At 47.5% G+C, this 16,071-nt stretch overlaps 1 protein-coding gene across 1 annotated transcript; it reads left to right on the plus strand.

Moving 5' to 3' along the window:
• Positions 1–237: 237 nt before the first annotated feature.
• On the plus strand, positions 238–12,414 carry ZMYND12 (zinc finger MYND-type containing 12). Its single transcript, XM_056865365.1, has 8 exons — positions 238–353; positions 1,889–2,030; positions 3,072–3,243; positions 4,122–4,291; positions 4,936–5,058; positions 8,015–8,135; positions 9,292–9,437; positions 12,295–12,414. Exons 1-8 carry the CDS (start codon positions 238–240, stop codon positions 12,412–12,414), a joined length of 1,110 nt encoding a protein of 369 aa, XP_056721343.1.
• Positions 12,415–16,071: the final 3,657 nt, after the last annotated feature.

Consider the following 16,071-nt stretch of genomic DNA (forward strand, 5'->3'; position numbering starts at 1 on the left):
CCCGCTCTGGGCTGTCTCCCCCCCCCCCAAAAAATGCACCTGAGGGTTTCACCACAGAGGCGGCGACGCCTAGAGCGACCCCATGGAGCCTCCCCCACGGCCAACAGCGGCAGCACGGTTTAACCGGAAGTCCATCCCGTAGCATTTTTTCCCCTTCCCCGCCCGACTCGCCGGAAGTGCAACCCTCTCTCTTCGCTGCCCTAGCAACCGCGTCCCTGGCAACCTCGGGAAGGCGCGATGCAGACGGAGCGGGTCTGGCCCCTGGCGCTGCCTCGCGGGCGGAAGGTCTTTTGCGAGTTGTGCCGAGCGCCGGCCACGGTGCGTTGCGGTGGCTGCTGCGTCACTTTCTACTGGTGTGTAAGTAAGGTTGCCGACCTCCAGCTACTGTAAAAAATACAATACTGATAACAAGAAGCTGGAGAAAAAATCAGTACCGCTCACTGTATTCAAAAATTCATTAACAACGTGCTAACAGTAAGACAACCACAATAAAGTGCAAAGATTACAAAAATTACACACAAAATATATACAAATATAGTTATTTACAGGATAGTTATCACAAGCATAATAGCAATCTCCAGTTAACTAGGCAACAGTCTATATCCAAGGCAAAAGAAGAATTCTTCAAATCCAACTGTGGACGACAATGTCAAATCAAATAGCACAAAGTCCAAGACTTCTCTGTCTCCCCCAGACTTCTCTTGGACTTTGTGCTATTTGATTTGACATTGTCGTCCACAGTTGGATTTGAAGAATTCTTCTTTTGCCTTGGATATAGACTGTTGCCTAGTTAACTGGAGATTGCTATTATGCTTGTGATAACTATCCTGTAAATAACTATATTTGTATATATTTTGTGTGTAATTTTTGTAATCTTTGCACTTTATTGTGGTTGTCTTACTGTTAGCACGTTGTTAATGAATTTTTGAATACAGTGAGCTGTACTGATTTTTTCTACAACCTCCAGCTACTGGATGGAGATCTGCTACTACAACTGATCTCCAGCCGATAGAGATCAGTTCCCCTGGAGAAAATGGCCACTTTGGCAATCGGGCTCTATGGCATCAAAGTCCCTCCCCGAACCCCGCCCTCCTCAGGCTCCGCCCCCAAAATCTCCAGGTATTTCCCAACCTGGAGCTGGCAACCCTATGTGTAGGGTTTGCCGACCTGCGGCTGGGGCCTGGGGTAGGGCTGCTAGCTCTGAGTGGGGAAATTCCTGGAAATTTTGAAGGTGGAGCCTGGAGAGGGTGGACTTTGGGGAAGGGAGGACCTCAGTGGGGTATACTGCCATTGAGTCCATACTCCAAAGCAACCATTCTCTCCAGGGGAACGGATCTCTGCAGTCCGGAGACCAGTTGCAATTCCGGGAGATCTCCAGGCCCCAGCTGGAGCTTGGCAACCCCAGGCCTGGAGGTCTTCCAGAATTACAACTGACCTCCAGACTGCAGAGATCAGTTCCCCTGGAGGAAATGGCCTGCATGGCTGTATTCTCTCCCCTTCCGAGAGTCCATCCTACTACCGCGTAGGTGGGGCTGGTGTAGCTACTCTCATTATGGAGAGGAAAAGCCAGGCACAACCCCGTAATCCCCATTGCATTATCCCCAATGATAATGTTGTTGTTTTAAGGGGCTAAGTCCACTAGGCACCTGCTACAAATCAGAGCCTCTAAGTCAGTAGCTAGTTGGCAGAGCAATCTGTGCTTGTACCTAGCAAGAAGGAAAGCAGTTATGTGATAGCTGCTCTCTCCTTTCAGCCGGAAAGCTGTTGCTCGGTTTCTCTGCTTTCTGGAGCAAGTACAAACGCAAGTTGTTTCTAGCTTTGACGGATGGGGGAGAATTAATCCGCACTTTACAGTTCTTACTGCTAATAACCACTTTTCTTCTCACAGTGAAGTAGAGCATCAAAATGCTGACTGGGTCAGCGTTCACGAGAAGATATGCCAACTCCTCATTCCATTGCGTACCACGTCGCCTTTTTATGATTCTGAGGAAAAGAGACAGCATGGGCAAGTACAGAAGATCAGCAGAGAGGTCAGTCACTGGATAAAGAAGGGGGAAAGGTTATGATTTAACTCATGGAATCATAGAGTTGGAAGGGGTCACACGGGCCATCTAGTCCAACCCTCTGCTCAGTGCAGGAGCAGCCTAAAGCATCCCTGAGGAGTGTTTGTCCAGTCCAGTCTCTGCTTGAAGACTGCCAGAGAGGAGGAGGCACAGAAGCACTAGAGCCCCTTGCCAACATCGTCCTTGCACCGTAAAGGGTAAAAATATACCTTTTGAAAGCAACAGAGAAATCAGAAATGCTGTGGAATCCAGATTCTGTGGCTCGGACCAAATGACATATGGAACTCTTGATGCAGCTGACTTGGGAAACCGAAAGTCGGGGTGGTGGTGGCTGTGGCTCAGTGGTAGAGCATCTACTTGGCATGCAGAAGGGTCCCAGGTTCAATCCCCGGCATCTCCATTTAAAAGGACTAGGCAAGCAGGTGATGTGAAAGACCCCTACCCGAGACCATGGAGAGCTGCTGCTGGTCTGAGTAGACAATACTGACTTGGATGGACCAAGGATCTGATTCAGTATAAGGCAGCTTCATGGGTTCAATGCTGCGATCCTATGTGTTCAAAAGGTACTGAGTACCCGTTCAAGTCATCAGAAATTACCCCCACACACACACATAAAGGGGGTGGGGGAGAGTCATACAAGCACATCTCAGAGACATTGCAGGTTCAGTTCCAAACCACTGCCATAAAGCAAATATCGCAATAAAGCGAGTCACGCGGATTGCTTTGGTTTCCCAGTGCATATAAAAGTTATGTTTACACTATGAGGTATTCTATTAAGTGTGCAATAGCGCACTGTCTTTTTTAAAAAATGTACTGTAGTCATGATGAAAAAGTTTGAAGTGTTGCAAGAATTACCAAAATGTGACACTGGAACACGAAGCGAGCCCACACTGTTGGGAAAATGGCGCCAATAGACTTGTTTGAAAATGCAATATCTGTGAAGCACAGTAAAGCATAGCCAGTAGCTGATGATGCTTCATCGGCATTTCTTTCTTTGTGCCGCCCCAGAAGTTCCTAGCCGAACTGACTCACAGCGTGGCCCAGAAGTTCCTGTACGAAGGCAAGCACGAAGATGCCATCCCGGCAGCGCTGCATTCTCTGAAGTTCGCCGTCAGCGTGCATGGTTTGAATTCTGGCGAACTGGTGCCGGCTTACCTCATGTTAGCAGAGGCGAGCCTGGGTGAGTTTGGCCGGAGCTGCATCCGCACCGTTTTGTTTTCTCGGCTACAACCAGCAATCCCCAAAGTGCTGAGATCTGTCAGCGTTTTGATAGTGAACCAGCTTGGAGGCAGGTCATGAGAGGGAGGGACAGAAGGGTTGTGTCAGTGTTTGGCTCTCGTGGCCAGCGGGGTGTAGTGGTTAAGAGCGGTGGTTTGGAGCTGTGGAGTCTAATCTGGAGAACTAGGTTTGATTCCCCGCTCCTCTACGTGAGCAGCGGACGCTAATCTGGTGAACTACCTTGCAGGGTGTCTGTTGTGAGGAAGTGAAGGGATGGAGATTGTAAGCCGGTTTGATTCTCCCTTAAGTGGTAGAGAAAGTCGGCATATAAAAACCAACTCTTCTTCTCCTTCTCCTCATGCCCAGAGCAATGCCGATCACCCCTTTGGGGTGAGGAAGCTATTTTCCTCCAGGCCAGATTGGCTAGGGATCCTGGAGGGTTTGTTTGTTGCCATCCTCTGGCCATAGAATAAGGGTCACTGAGGGTGTGTGGGAGAGGTAGTTTTGAATTTCCTGCATTGTTCAGGGGGTTGGACTAGATGACCCTTGTGGTCTCTTCCAACTCTGATTCTATTATTCTAAGGCTGCAGTTAAGGAATCTATCAGGGCTTGCTTGTCAATCTTTTAAAAACCCAGCCTGTCCGTGGAGGCCTTTGCCGGTGGCCCAGAAGCCTCTTCCTCCACTTGATTCCCCTCTCCCTGCCAAAAAGTGCTCTAACCTGCCCATTGTCCCAGAACGCCAGAGGTCGGGGTGGGGGAGCAGAGGTTTAGATTGAAAGATGGGGTATAAAGCCCTTGATGCCCCTCATCTTATCCTCTGTTGGGGTTTGTTCCTGCCAGGCCTGGGACATCTCTCCCAAGCAGAGGAGTACCTCTCCCAAGCTCGGTGGAGCGTCCTCAAGACATCTCAGTGCAGCCCCGCCATTCAGTCCAAGCTGCATCGTAACCTGGGGCTCCTCTTTGCGGCCAAAGGGAACTTTGACGAGTCTTTGTACAACCTGGCAAATGACGTAAGACATCCGTGCTCAGTTGCTGAACCCACCCATCCACCCCTTAACAGCTGCGACGGGACTGTCTCCCATCATGTAGACTTGCTGCTCGAAGCAGCTGCTTCCACCCTGTTGTGGGGAGCGCAGGTTTCTCATGGCAACAGACACATGTCATACTGGGCCCTCTGTAGCTGCTGCAAACAGCAACCAGAATTATAGGGACACCGCTGGACACCATATTGGGGATCATGGCAGTGGTGTAGTGGTGTAGAGCCAGCGTGGTGTAGTGGTTAAGAGCGGTGGACTCTGATCTGGAGAACTGGGTTCGATTCCCCACTCCTCCACATGAGCGGCGGAGGCTAATCTGGTGAACTGGATTTGTTTCCCCGCTCCTCCACGTGAAGCCAGCTGGGTGACCTTGGGTGACCTAGTCACAGCTCTCTCAGCCTCACCTACCTCACTGGGTGTCTGTTGTGGGGAGGGGGAGGGAAGGCGATTGTAAGCTGGTTTGAGTCTCCCTTAAGTGATAGAGAAAGTTGGTATATAAAAACCAACTCTTCATCTTCTAAACACGACTAGCTCTTTCTGTTCTGTATGTCAGCTTGATTTCAGCCCGAGAGCGGCTATACCATTACCCTCTAGTCTCTCTCTTGATCGGATTTCAGATTTTCTTCGCTAGTTGTGCCTTTGGAACAAATGACGTCGCCGTGTCGGGAGGGTATTTCCACATGGCCAATGTTTTCTTCCGGCAGAACAGAATGGACATCGCTGACTCCCTGTACACCGAGGTCAGTAGATCATGATGCGGCTGTGCAGGAACAGGGTTGACACGGGGGGGGGGGGGTCCGCATCGAAGCAGTGTTAACTTTTCTGGATATAAAACAACCCAAGAGTCCTGTGTCCCCTTAAATGCAAAGATACTTTATTGCAGTTGTAGCTTTCCGAACTGCCTTTGTGGATTTATGGGGTGCGTGAGGAGCTGCAGCGTTCTCGTAATTCCATCTTGAAAGCAAAATTGATTTTTCAGTTGCACCCCTGGAGGCCGAAAAAAAAATTCTGTCGTCCAAAGAGTTTAGCAACACATATACAAATAAGATGTTGGGGTAACAGATTGGTAGGGCGTGACTGGCATCCAGCAGCATATTTCATAAATTGTGAACCTGTTTGAGAACGTTTGGGGAAAAAATCTTTTGTTAGAGTGGGTTTAAAAATAGGTTCAGTAGTGCTTTGGGCCCCTTGGCGCAGAGTGGTAAGCTGCAGTACGGCAGTCCAAGCTCTGCTCACAACCTGAGTTCAATCCCGACGGAAGTCGGTTTCAGGTAGCCGGCTCAAGGTCGACTCAGCCTTCCATCCTTCCGAGGTCGGCAAAATGAGCACCCAACTTGCTGGGGGTAAAGGGAAGATGACTGGGGAAGGCACTGACAAACAACCCCATGGAATAGGGGACCTTTACCTTTAGTGCTTTGGGGGCAGGGAGGGTTTCTTTTGCCCATACCTTGAAGTTATGGTCTTTCTTTCTCTTCCAACCATATAACTCTCCCCACCCCGAAGTTAGGAATCAACAGCCGTCCCTTTGGGCCACCACAAACAGCAGCTGGGGCTTTGGGTTGTGGGTAGTTGCTTGCCAGCGTGTCACTTGGACTGGTGTTGGGAAGGACTCGCCTGCGCACACACCTTGCTGACTTCTCAGAATGATCCCCAGCGAATCCAGTTGCTGAACAAGCATGATCTATAAATAAAGCTGCTGAGACTTTCCCTCCCCCTCTGGATTCTGTGCCTTTCTGCAGACTGAGCAAATGTGCCTATATTTGCTTAGGTTGCCCAGTTTTTAACACTACTGTGTGCAAGGAGTGCAGGTGTTTAGCAAAGCTTCAATCAATCGACCTTTATTGGCATATTCTCAGAAATATAGCATAGATGGTACACAAAAATACTCAAACCATACATTTCCCATATAAATATAATTTAAACTTTGATCCTAGTCTTGACAACTTCTGACAAAAAATCCGCCACCATTGATGTGACTTCAGGGATAGAGTCATTGGTAAAGGTAAAGGTCCCCTGTGCAAGCACCGGGTCATTCCTGACCCATGGGGTGACGACACATCCCGACGTTTACTAGGCAGACTTTGTTTACAGGGTGGTTTGCCAGTGCCTTCCCCAGTCATCTTCCCTTTACCCCCAGCAAGCTGGGTACTCATTTTACCGACCTTGGAAGGATGAGTCAGCCTTGAGCCGGCTGCCTGAAACCAACTTCTGTTGGGATCGAACAGGTCGTGAGTAGAGCTTGGACTGCAGTACTGCAGCTTACCGCTCTGCGCCACGGGGCTCTTAGAGTCATTCATTAGAAACAGGCATATGGAAGATTCTTGGCCAGATTTCATTTTATCGATCAAGGGTGAAATTGTTTTCTTATGAGGGCCATCATGCAGAAAACCGTTTATGATTATATGCTGAAGTGTATCGTGTTGACTCAACCCATATAAACATAATCTTTTCTCAAAGGGGTATTTTTAAACCTACCCTTTAATATCTCTGAGCGGAGAGCATTAAGCCTGGCGAGCATAAAAGCCCTCCGTTGGAGGGGATCCTCGAGTGGGTCAAAGTACAGCTGTAGTTTCCCGTATTTAACCTGTAGACCTAATTTAAGCAGGGGCATGTTGGTGGGATAGTTAGGGAAAGCTTTCTGTCTCCTCCTAAGGAAGTCCTTTCAGGAAGACTGATGGGCTATCCGTCCCCATGTGTTTTCAAGTTTACCTTTCATGCTTATGAGGGCTAGACACTAGCTATTTTGCAAAAAGAGATTCTCAAGGCACTGGGTTTTTTGCACCCAGTTGCTGCATTTGCATGGTGAGATTGTGGAATGCCACACTTAAAGGAGTACATACACTTCCCAAGAAACCCAGAGGAGGAGCTCATGTTGAACCAAAGTGCCTTCTGCATACAAAGCAGGTGCTATACCTTGAGGGAAAAGAGTTGGTTTTTATACCCCGCTTTTCGCTACCTTTGAGGAGTCTCCATCACTTTCCCTTCGCTTCCCCACAACAGGCACCTTGTGAGGTGGGTAGGGCTGAGAGAGTTCTGAATGAATGACTTTATTATTACGGCAATAGCCAGATAAGCTGCAAACCTTGTCAGTAAAACCGATTACATAATAAATAATCTCTATATACGAAATACAGATAAAATTATATCAATTAAAAATCACCTTGTTCACATAGGCACATATCAATTAAAAATCACTAATACCCTTCTCCAAACAGATTTTAATAGCTGCAGAGCAGTACTTGGCTACTTGCAAAGATCGCTGAGAGTCTCCCTCCCATAAGAGGAATTTAATTTTCTCTTCCTCTGAACTGGCTTCCATTGTGCTAATAAGAGGCAGAATTAGCTTCTGACGAATTCCCTCAAAGAGAGAGTTCGGAGAGAACTGTGATTAGCCCAAGGTCACCCAGCAGGCTTCATGAGGAGGAGCAGGGAATCGAACACAGTTCTCCAGATTAGAGTCCGCTGCTCATGTGAAAGGGTGGGGAACCAAACCCAATTCTCCAGATTAGAGTCTGCTGCTCATGTGGAGGGGCGGGGAACCAAACCCAGTTCTCCAGATTAGAGTCTCCTGGTCTCAACCAGTAGACCTCGCTAGCTCTCATGCATGCTTTCCCAGGTGAAGAAGGATCACTTGTTTCTTTTCTTGCTTCTTTTTGTTGTTGCTGTTCACTGAAGTTTTTGTTCTCTTGCCACAAGGTTACGGAAATGTGGTTCAATCACTTCATCCGGTTTATCGACCACCAGTTCCAGTCGCTCTTGAGTCCATCTGAGATCAATATGTTGCCTGAGGAGGAGACCACCGTAGGAGACCTTCTTGGTAAGGGCATTAATTTGGGGAGGGAGGAGAATCAGCCTGGTGTAGTGGTTAGCACATCAGGTTGAGGTTTGGGAGACCCTGTGTGGAATCCCTGACTCTCCCATGGAAGCTCACTGGGCGACCCTGGGCCAGTCACTCTCAGCCTAACCTTCCTCCTAGGGTTGTTGTTGGGAGGCTAAAATAGCAGAGGGGCGAACAGTATTGTCAGTCGCTTGGGTCCCCACTGGCAAGAAAAGTGGGATACAAATATCTGAATAATTAATAATTGCAGTCTTCCCCATGGGATCAGAGCAGGTTCTTATTAATTAGGGCCTCAGTGTTTAGCATAAGTGCTTTGATTGACCCCCCAAAAAGAGCACTGGATTAATCTAGCAACAGATACTTAAAAGATTGTTAGTTAGTAATTTTTAATACAAGTATTCACAAAACCTTTAGGTAGCAGGCACAGTCTTAGCAAGTGTGGTGTAGTGGTTAAGAGCAGCAGACATTCATCTTGAGAACCGGGTTTGATTCCCCACTCCTCTACATGAGCGTCAGACTCTAATTGGTGAACCGGGTTTGTTTCCCCACTCCTACACAAGAGCAGCAGACATTAATCTGGAGAACCAGGTTCGATTCCCCACTCCTCCACATGAAGCCTGCTGGGTAACCTTGGGCTAGTCACAGTTCTCTCCGAACTCTTTCTGCCCCACCTACCTCACAAGGTGCCTGTTTTGTCTGGGGGGAGGGAAGGCGTAGGCCTCTTTGAGACTCCTTAAAGGTAGAGAAAAGCGGGTATAAAAACCAACTCTTCTTCTTCTTAGCATTCTCCCTGGGGTGAAAGAAAGGAGAATGCCTCTTCTAAGATGGCGCTGGCAGCAACACCTACATGAAACATTTTGTTTTAATTGTGTGAACATGTAAACAGGTTCCGCCAACACGCTTATCGAAATGAACACACTGAATCTGTTCAAGATTTCTTTAACGGAGTCACCAATTGTGATAATTGCTCTGTAAGTTGGCGAAATTAGGCTGAGTAAAAGTGCAAGCGGCCCAAGCCATCTAGTGAGCTGCAGGGCTGGTGGGAGATTCGAACTTGGGCCTTCCGCATTTCCCACACCGGTTCTTTTCCCGATGGCTGCGGCTGTCCTCCTCACGCTCTTCATCTCTGTTGCAGATGAAGGCCAGCAAGCCGAAGCCACACAGATGCTGAACACCATCTTGGATATCCGAGAGCAAGCATCCAAGCCGCAGCTGGCTAAAACAGCAAAGGTGGTCTTCACTCTGGCCATGTTCCATTACCTGATCCTTGATATGCCAAAGGCAAGTTGACCACGAGGTTTCTTTGGAGCGGTGGAGTCTTTGGAGCGGTGGAGTCTGATCTGGAGAACTGGGTGTGATTCCCCACTCCTCCACATGAGCGGTGGAAGCTAATCTGGTGAACTGGATTCGTTTCCCTGCTCTGACACACTAAGCCAGCTGGGTGACCTTGGGCAAGTCACACACTTTCAGCCTCACTCACCTCACAGGGTGTCTGTTGTGGGGAGGGGAAGGGAAGGTGATTGTAAGCAGGTTTGAGTCTCCCTTAAGTGGTAGAGAAAGTTGGCATGTAAAAGCCAACTCTTCTTCTTTGCCACCAATGGCTTGGCTTAGCAGGGTACCGACTCCCGCATTTAATCATCATGGGGCTCCAACTTCTGTGAGGTTTGCCCACCGAGGGCTGGCTGTTTCACGTGATCAAATCCTCCGAGGCAGAATTTGTATGTAGGTCATAAAGTGGGACATTTCCGCAAGCCACTTTCTCGCTACGTGTCTCTGGGAAGCCGAGATTGGCCTCTGCTTACCATCACGGGCAGCCCACGTGGCAGGAAACCCCTGTGAAGGATTTGTCTCGAATGACGGGGTGCAGAGGGTTGGCGTTTGAATCCTTTCTCCCTAGGCTTTGAGGTGTGAACAGCCCACAAAAGTCCCAGATGTTTGGATGCTGACTGAGACTGGTAGGGTGGAGTGGGGTGGAAGCTAATAACAATGAATCCCTGGACCATGGCCATAAGAACATAAGAAAGGCCGTGCTGGATCAGACCAAGGCCCATCAAGTCCAGCAGTCTAATTATTTGTAATTTTATACAGATAGGCATGTTTTGTTGGGTTATGTCTTTTATAATTCAATTTGGACTATAATTAAGTTTGTGTAGTAAAAACAAAAACAAATGAAGATAAGAAGTCAAGAAGAGAAAGAAAAAAGACAGGATAAGAAATGTGGAAAATATTGGATATTATTTTTTGTGGCTAGTTTGTAATGTATTAGTGAGTTTACTGTGACATAATCTGGGTGCCAAGGAAGAAATGTATGTAATTTTATATCACCCTCTTCTGTTTTCCGCTCCCCGCTCATTACTTTAAAAAAAAAAAAGCCCATCAAGTCCAGCAGTCTGTTCACGCAGTGGCCAAGCAGGTGCCTCTAGGAAGCCCACAAACAAGACGACGGCAGCAGCATTGCCCTGCCTGTGTTTCACAGCACCTAATATATTCGGCATGCTCCACTGAATAGACATGCTCCTCTGATACTGGAGAGAATACGTATGCATCATGACTAGTATCTATTTTGACTAGTAGCTATGAATAGCTCTATCCTCCATGCAAATGTTCACTCCCCTTTTAAAGCCTTCCAAGTTGGCAGCCATAGGAAAAGGCCTGCTGGATCAGACCAAGGCCCATCAAGTCTAGCAGTCTGTTCACTCAGTGGCCAACCAGGTGCCTCTAGGAAGCCCACAAACAAGACGACTGCAGCAGCATTATCTTGCCTATGTTCCAAAGCACATAATATAATATAATATAATATAATATAATATAATATAATATAATATAATATAATATAATATAATATAATATAATATAATATAATATAATATATAATACCAAGCTCACCAGGTGGCTGTTGGGTAAAAGTAATCTGCCTTGAGTCTCAATTAGAAGGGGCTATAAATAAAGTAAATAAAATCAAATAATAAAAGCATTTGCTGAACAGAGCCTTCAAGTGAATTGAAGATGGGGAAGACCGCTATGGGTGGGAGGGTGCTGTGGCACTGCGTCGGCCACTGCTTGGACAGATTGCCGGTCCTGATGGGCCTTTGGCTTTTTTTGGTGTTTTTTTTTTCTTAAGACTTGCTTGGCAACCACTGTCCCCTGAACGGGAGGCTCTCCCTCCCCTTTTAAAAGCATGAATTCATTTCCAGGTCTGCATTTTCAGTTTATCTCCAGTGTGGTGTAGTAAGTAATGTGTCAGGCCTGGACCAGGGAGACCCGAGGTCAGATCTTCTTTCAGCCGTGAAGTTCCCCTAGATGATCTTGGACCAGTCAGCATGGCGTAGTGGTTAAGAGCGGCGGACTCTAATCTGGAGAACCGGATTTGATTCCCCACTCCTCCACATGAAGCCTGCTGGGTGACCTTGGCCCAGTCACAGTTCTCTCCAAACTCTCTCAGCCCCACCTACCTCATCGGGTGTTGTGAGGAGGGGAAGGGAAGGCAATTGTAAGCCTCTTTGAGACTCCCTAAAGGTAGAGAAAAACGGGGTATAAAAACCCACTCCTCTTCTTCTTCAGTCACTGTCTTTCAGCCTAGCCTTCCTCACAAGATCTAAGCATAGATGGATGAGCCTGCCTCACAGGGCTGTTATGAGGATAAATATGGAGGGAGGAGGAAGACGGCGTATGCCACCCTGAGCTCCTTGAAGGAAGGGCAGGCTAAACACAATAAATAGAAGAAAATCCTGAATAGCCAAGCCCACGTTATGTGAATTAACGAATTATAATTACAGCTGTAGGAACAGGACTCTCATTAAAACATTTTCTATATCTCTGTGGGATTTGTGCCTCAGGTTTTCTGCATTCAGGGGGTGAGGGTTTAAAATAAAATGTGCTGATTCCCCCCCCCCCCCCGCTGCTGCTGAAAAGGCCTGAAGTCACTCCATTGCTCTTTCTTTCTTTCTTTCTTTCTTTCTTTCTTTCTTTCTTTCTTTCTTTCTTTCTTTCTTTCTTTCTTTCTTTCTTTCTTTCTTTCTTTCTTTCTTTCTTTCTTTCTTTCTTCCTTCCTTCCTTCCTTCCTTCCTTCCTTCCTTCCTTCCTTCCTTTCCCTCCCTCCCTCCCTCCCTCCCTCCCTCCCTTTCTGGTGCAACTGCAGGCTCACGAACTGGCAAAGAAGACTCTGCAAATCACCAAGACAGTCCCGGTCGAGGAGCTGGAAGACTCTCTTCACCGCTTGGTCAAACTGCTCAAATCGAAGCCTTTCTACGCAAAATAGAAGAGCGCAAGGTGCTACCTCCCAGCCCAGCATTCAGGTACCGAGGAGGTTTGGAGCGGCAGGCTGCCGAGCTCTCCCAGTACTATTCAGCTGTGCCTCCTTAACGTTTTAATTAAATGTAAACTTTTTTTTACATTTCTGTGGAACTGTCGTACCAGTCGTCACTCAACTGCACTCGTGGGTTATCCCCAGGAGCAGGTCAGCAGCTATACAGGGGCGGTCCATATTGCATGTGATAATTCCCACTCCACGAGAAAGAGTGCACTATTGCACAAGCACTTGTTTGCGCTGTAGCTTACAATCAGGGCTGTGCTTATAAAGTTCTGCATCCAGCGTGCAGCCAGTGTGGTGTAGTGGTTAAAAGTGGTGGTTTGGAGGGGTGGACTCTGATCTGGAGAACCGGGTTGGATTCCCCACTCGTCCACATGAGCGGCGTAGGCTAAGCTGGCGAACTGGATTTGTTTCCCCACTCCTCCACATGAAGCCAGCTGGGTGACCTTGGGCTAGTCCCAGCTCTCTTAGAGGTCTCTCAGCCCCACCTACCTCACAGGGTGTCTGTTGTGGGGAAGGGAAGGTGATTGTAAGCCGGTTTGATTCTTCCTTAAGTGGTAGAGAGTCAGCATAATAAAAACCAACTCTTCTTCATCCAGATTCAGCGTCAAGAAGAGCAAATTTCTGCAGCTTGGATGCATTATTGAAACTGGGAATATCTGTATAATTTTTACCTGATTTAATTTGGTTTTGCTAATCCTGGGGGGAGGACCAAGAATCTCGGCGACACAATGCAGCTCTCCATCCTGCCCACTGGAAACCTTATTCAGCAACTTCCCCAGCTTCTTTGATTTCAGGAGGCATTGTCTGCTTTCCATCCATACAGAAGAGGGATGGAAGTTCCATGCTTGATCAAGCTCACCCCCCAATTAAAAAAAAAACACATTTTGGGACACCAGCTCCTAGGCGAAATTAACAGGGGTCAGGGAGGAAAGACAGAAGATGGGAGTCTGGAGAAAGTAGCAGGAAGTACTCATGTGGAGAAAGGTGTGGTGAGGATAAAAAATAAGATCAGGAAATGACTGAGTAATTAAAGGGTCGATTGCAGTTATGCCCAGTGACCAGGAAGCAATTGTTTGTTCCCGTTGCTCCGAATGGGACCTCCTCCTGAGTAAATGTACTAGGGGTGGGGCTTAGAGATTAAGCAGAACAGCCAGTCTAGCCAAGCTCGATCAAGCTGGGCAGTAGGGAGTCCTTCGGCCCTCAAATCGCCCTCTTGGATTCCAGACTAGAGGATCCAGCTTGAACCCCCTCCCCCACCCAAGAACAGAAGAGTTTCCATCTAGGCATTAGGAAGAATTTTCTAACAGAGCGGTTCCTCAGTGGAACAGGCTTCCTTGGGAGGTGGGTAACCTCTTCTTCCCTGGAGGTTTTTAAGAAGAAGCTAGATGGCCACCTAGCAATGCTGATTCTATGACCTTAGGCAGATCATGAGAGGGAGAGCATCTTGGCCATCTTCTGGGCATGGAGTAGGGGGTGTGTGGGGGAGGAAGTTGTGCAATTCCTGTATTGTGCAGGGGCTTGGACTAGATGACCCTGGTGGTCCCTTCCAACTCTATGATTCTATGAATCCCCCCCCCAAGACTGCAATGAAAGCACAAGACACGGTTGCAGGCTCTCAAATGCTCATGTCATTTATTCTGTCCGTACAATCTTCTCCTCTCTGTACGTTTATTTCCCCCCCACCCCCTCCTATTGGCACTTTAGAAAGGAGTTTGGGACAACACTGCCTCAGACACAGCAAAATTAGGGGGTCTCCCCCCCGTTGTTGCAATTTTTTTTGTTCTTCCTAAAAAGTATGTTGTCTTTTGAGTATAGTCGCACACACGCTTTAAAAACAGACAAATAAATAAAAAAAGTTGATTCTTAAATAGCTGGGACCTTTTTTTTCTTTTTCCTTTTTTGCAAACTTTCCAGGCGCTTCTAGCAAACACACTCGTTCTGGGAGCCAGGGACCTTTAAGGGCTTGGGGTGTTTATGCTAAGAGAAAAAAAAACACATTCTAAAAATTCAGTGCATTAGTTGCCACTACAGTGCAGGTAAGTTATCTATACAAAACAAGGTCATTGTACAAGTCTTCCATAACAGTTGCTATAGAAACTACATCTGTTTTATCATACAGTGTTGCATATAATTCAAGAATATTTACAGTAAGTTGCTTGTCAGTCAGAAACCACACTATAATTTAGTGCACTATTAACACGGTGGAACAAAAAATATATATATAATATAAATATTTTCCAGTCTATACACAGTAAGCAGGAAATGTACGCAGCCATTTTCACTGATTCTTTTGGTTCAGCGAGTCCAGGGTTTAACGGGCCAGGAGAGGACGCTTACAGAGAACGTCCCGGCCCCCGAAACAGACACACTAGAACTGTGTCTTTATGGGACCTTTATGTATGGCGGGGTGGCCCTCTTGGGGAGGGGGCAGCTTTCAATATTTCAATAAGTGAGGTTTGGGGCACATCGTTTGTTAGGGCTCCTTCCCGCTGGGAGGAATTCTTCACACAGTTCATAACGAACGTATGGAACTCGCCGCCACAAGAAGCGGTGGTGGCTTTAAAAGGGGACGAGACCAATCCACGGAGGAGTGGTCTGTCAATGGCTATTACCCATGACAGCTAAATGAAAACGGCAGGCTCAGACAGTGTCCTAGACAATGATTCGCCCTGACCTGGATGGCCCAGGCTACCTCGATCTCATCAGATCTCATCAGATCTCAGAAGCTAAGCAGAGTCGGCCGTGGTTAGTACTTGGATGGGAGACCACCAAAGACATCCAGGGTCGCTACACAGAGGCAGGCAATGGCAAACCACCTCTGTTCACCTCCTGCCTTGAAAACTTTAAGGGGTCGCCACAAGTCAGCCACAGATTGGATTTTGCAGGTGATGGGTTTGAGAACACGGTGGGGCGAGAACCACGTTTTCAACGAACAGTGACCTTTCCCACCCCTGCCGGACATAAAGACCAGTTTATATCATTTAATAAAAATATCACTGCAGGATCAGAAGCAGCCATTTTGCTCAAAGCAACCTCACGATCGTGGGGGAAGGAATCAGCACAGAGTCCTTTGAAGGGAGCTATCAAACTCACTTCAAATTCCCTGTGGGAGGGCACTGGTCCCGCCCCAGAGAAACTCATTTGCTCTCTCACAACGCCTAAACACCCCCCCCTTTTATTTATGTGACTTCTACCCCACCTTTTCCCCAACCAAGGTTGGGAAACTTTGAAATGGTAGCCATTTATTTTATTTTTTAAAAAAAACATCATTTAAAAATCAAATTTGGATATATGAGATTTCATCTAAAAATAGTTTTCTTTTGCTTTTCACGATTAAAACGGTTTTGTTCCTAGTGCTGCAAATGCCACGTGCAGTCTTTTTCCTGCTTTATTTTTTCCCCTTAAAACGGGGCCGGGGCGGGGGAGAGAGAAGAGCCGCCTCCCAAGAAGAGGCGGCTCAGCCTGAACGGGAAGCGGTTGCTTCTGAATTGGTTGGCATTGAAATCCTGGACGTGAAACCAGCTAACCGTTCCTAGCGAAGGGGGTCAGTTCATTACCCAGAAACCAGGCGGCTGCCCCGGAGAAGCGGGCTCAGGTGCCTCT

Source organism: Euleptes europaea, chromosome 19 (genome assembly GCF_029931775.1).
Source record: "Euleptes europaea isolate rEulEur1 chromosome 19, rEulEur1.hap1, whole genome shotgun sequence".
NCBI lineage: Eukaryota > Metazoa > Chordata > Lepidosauria > Squamata > Sphaerodactylidae > Euleptes > Euleptes europaea.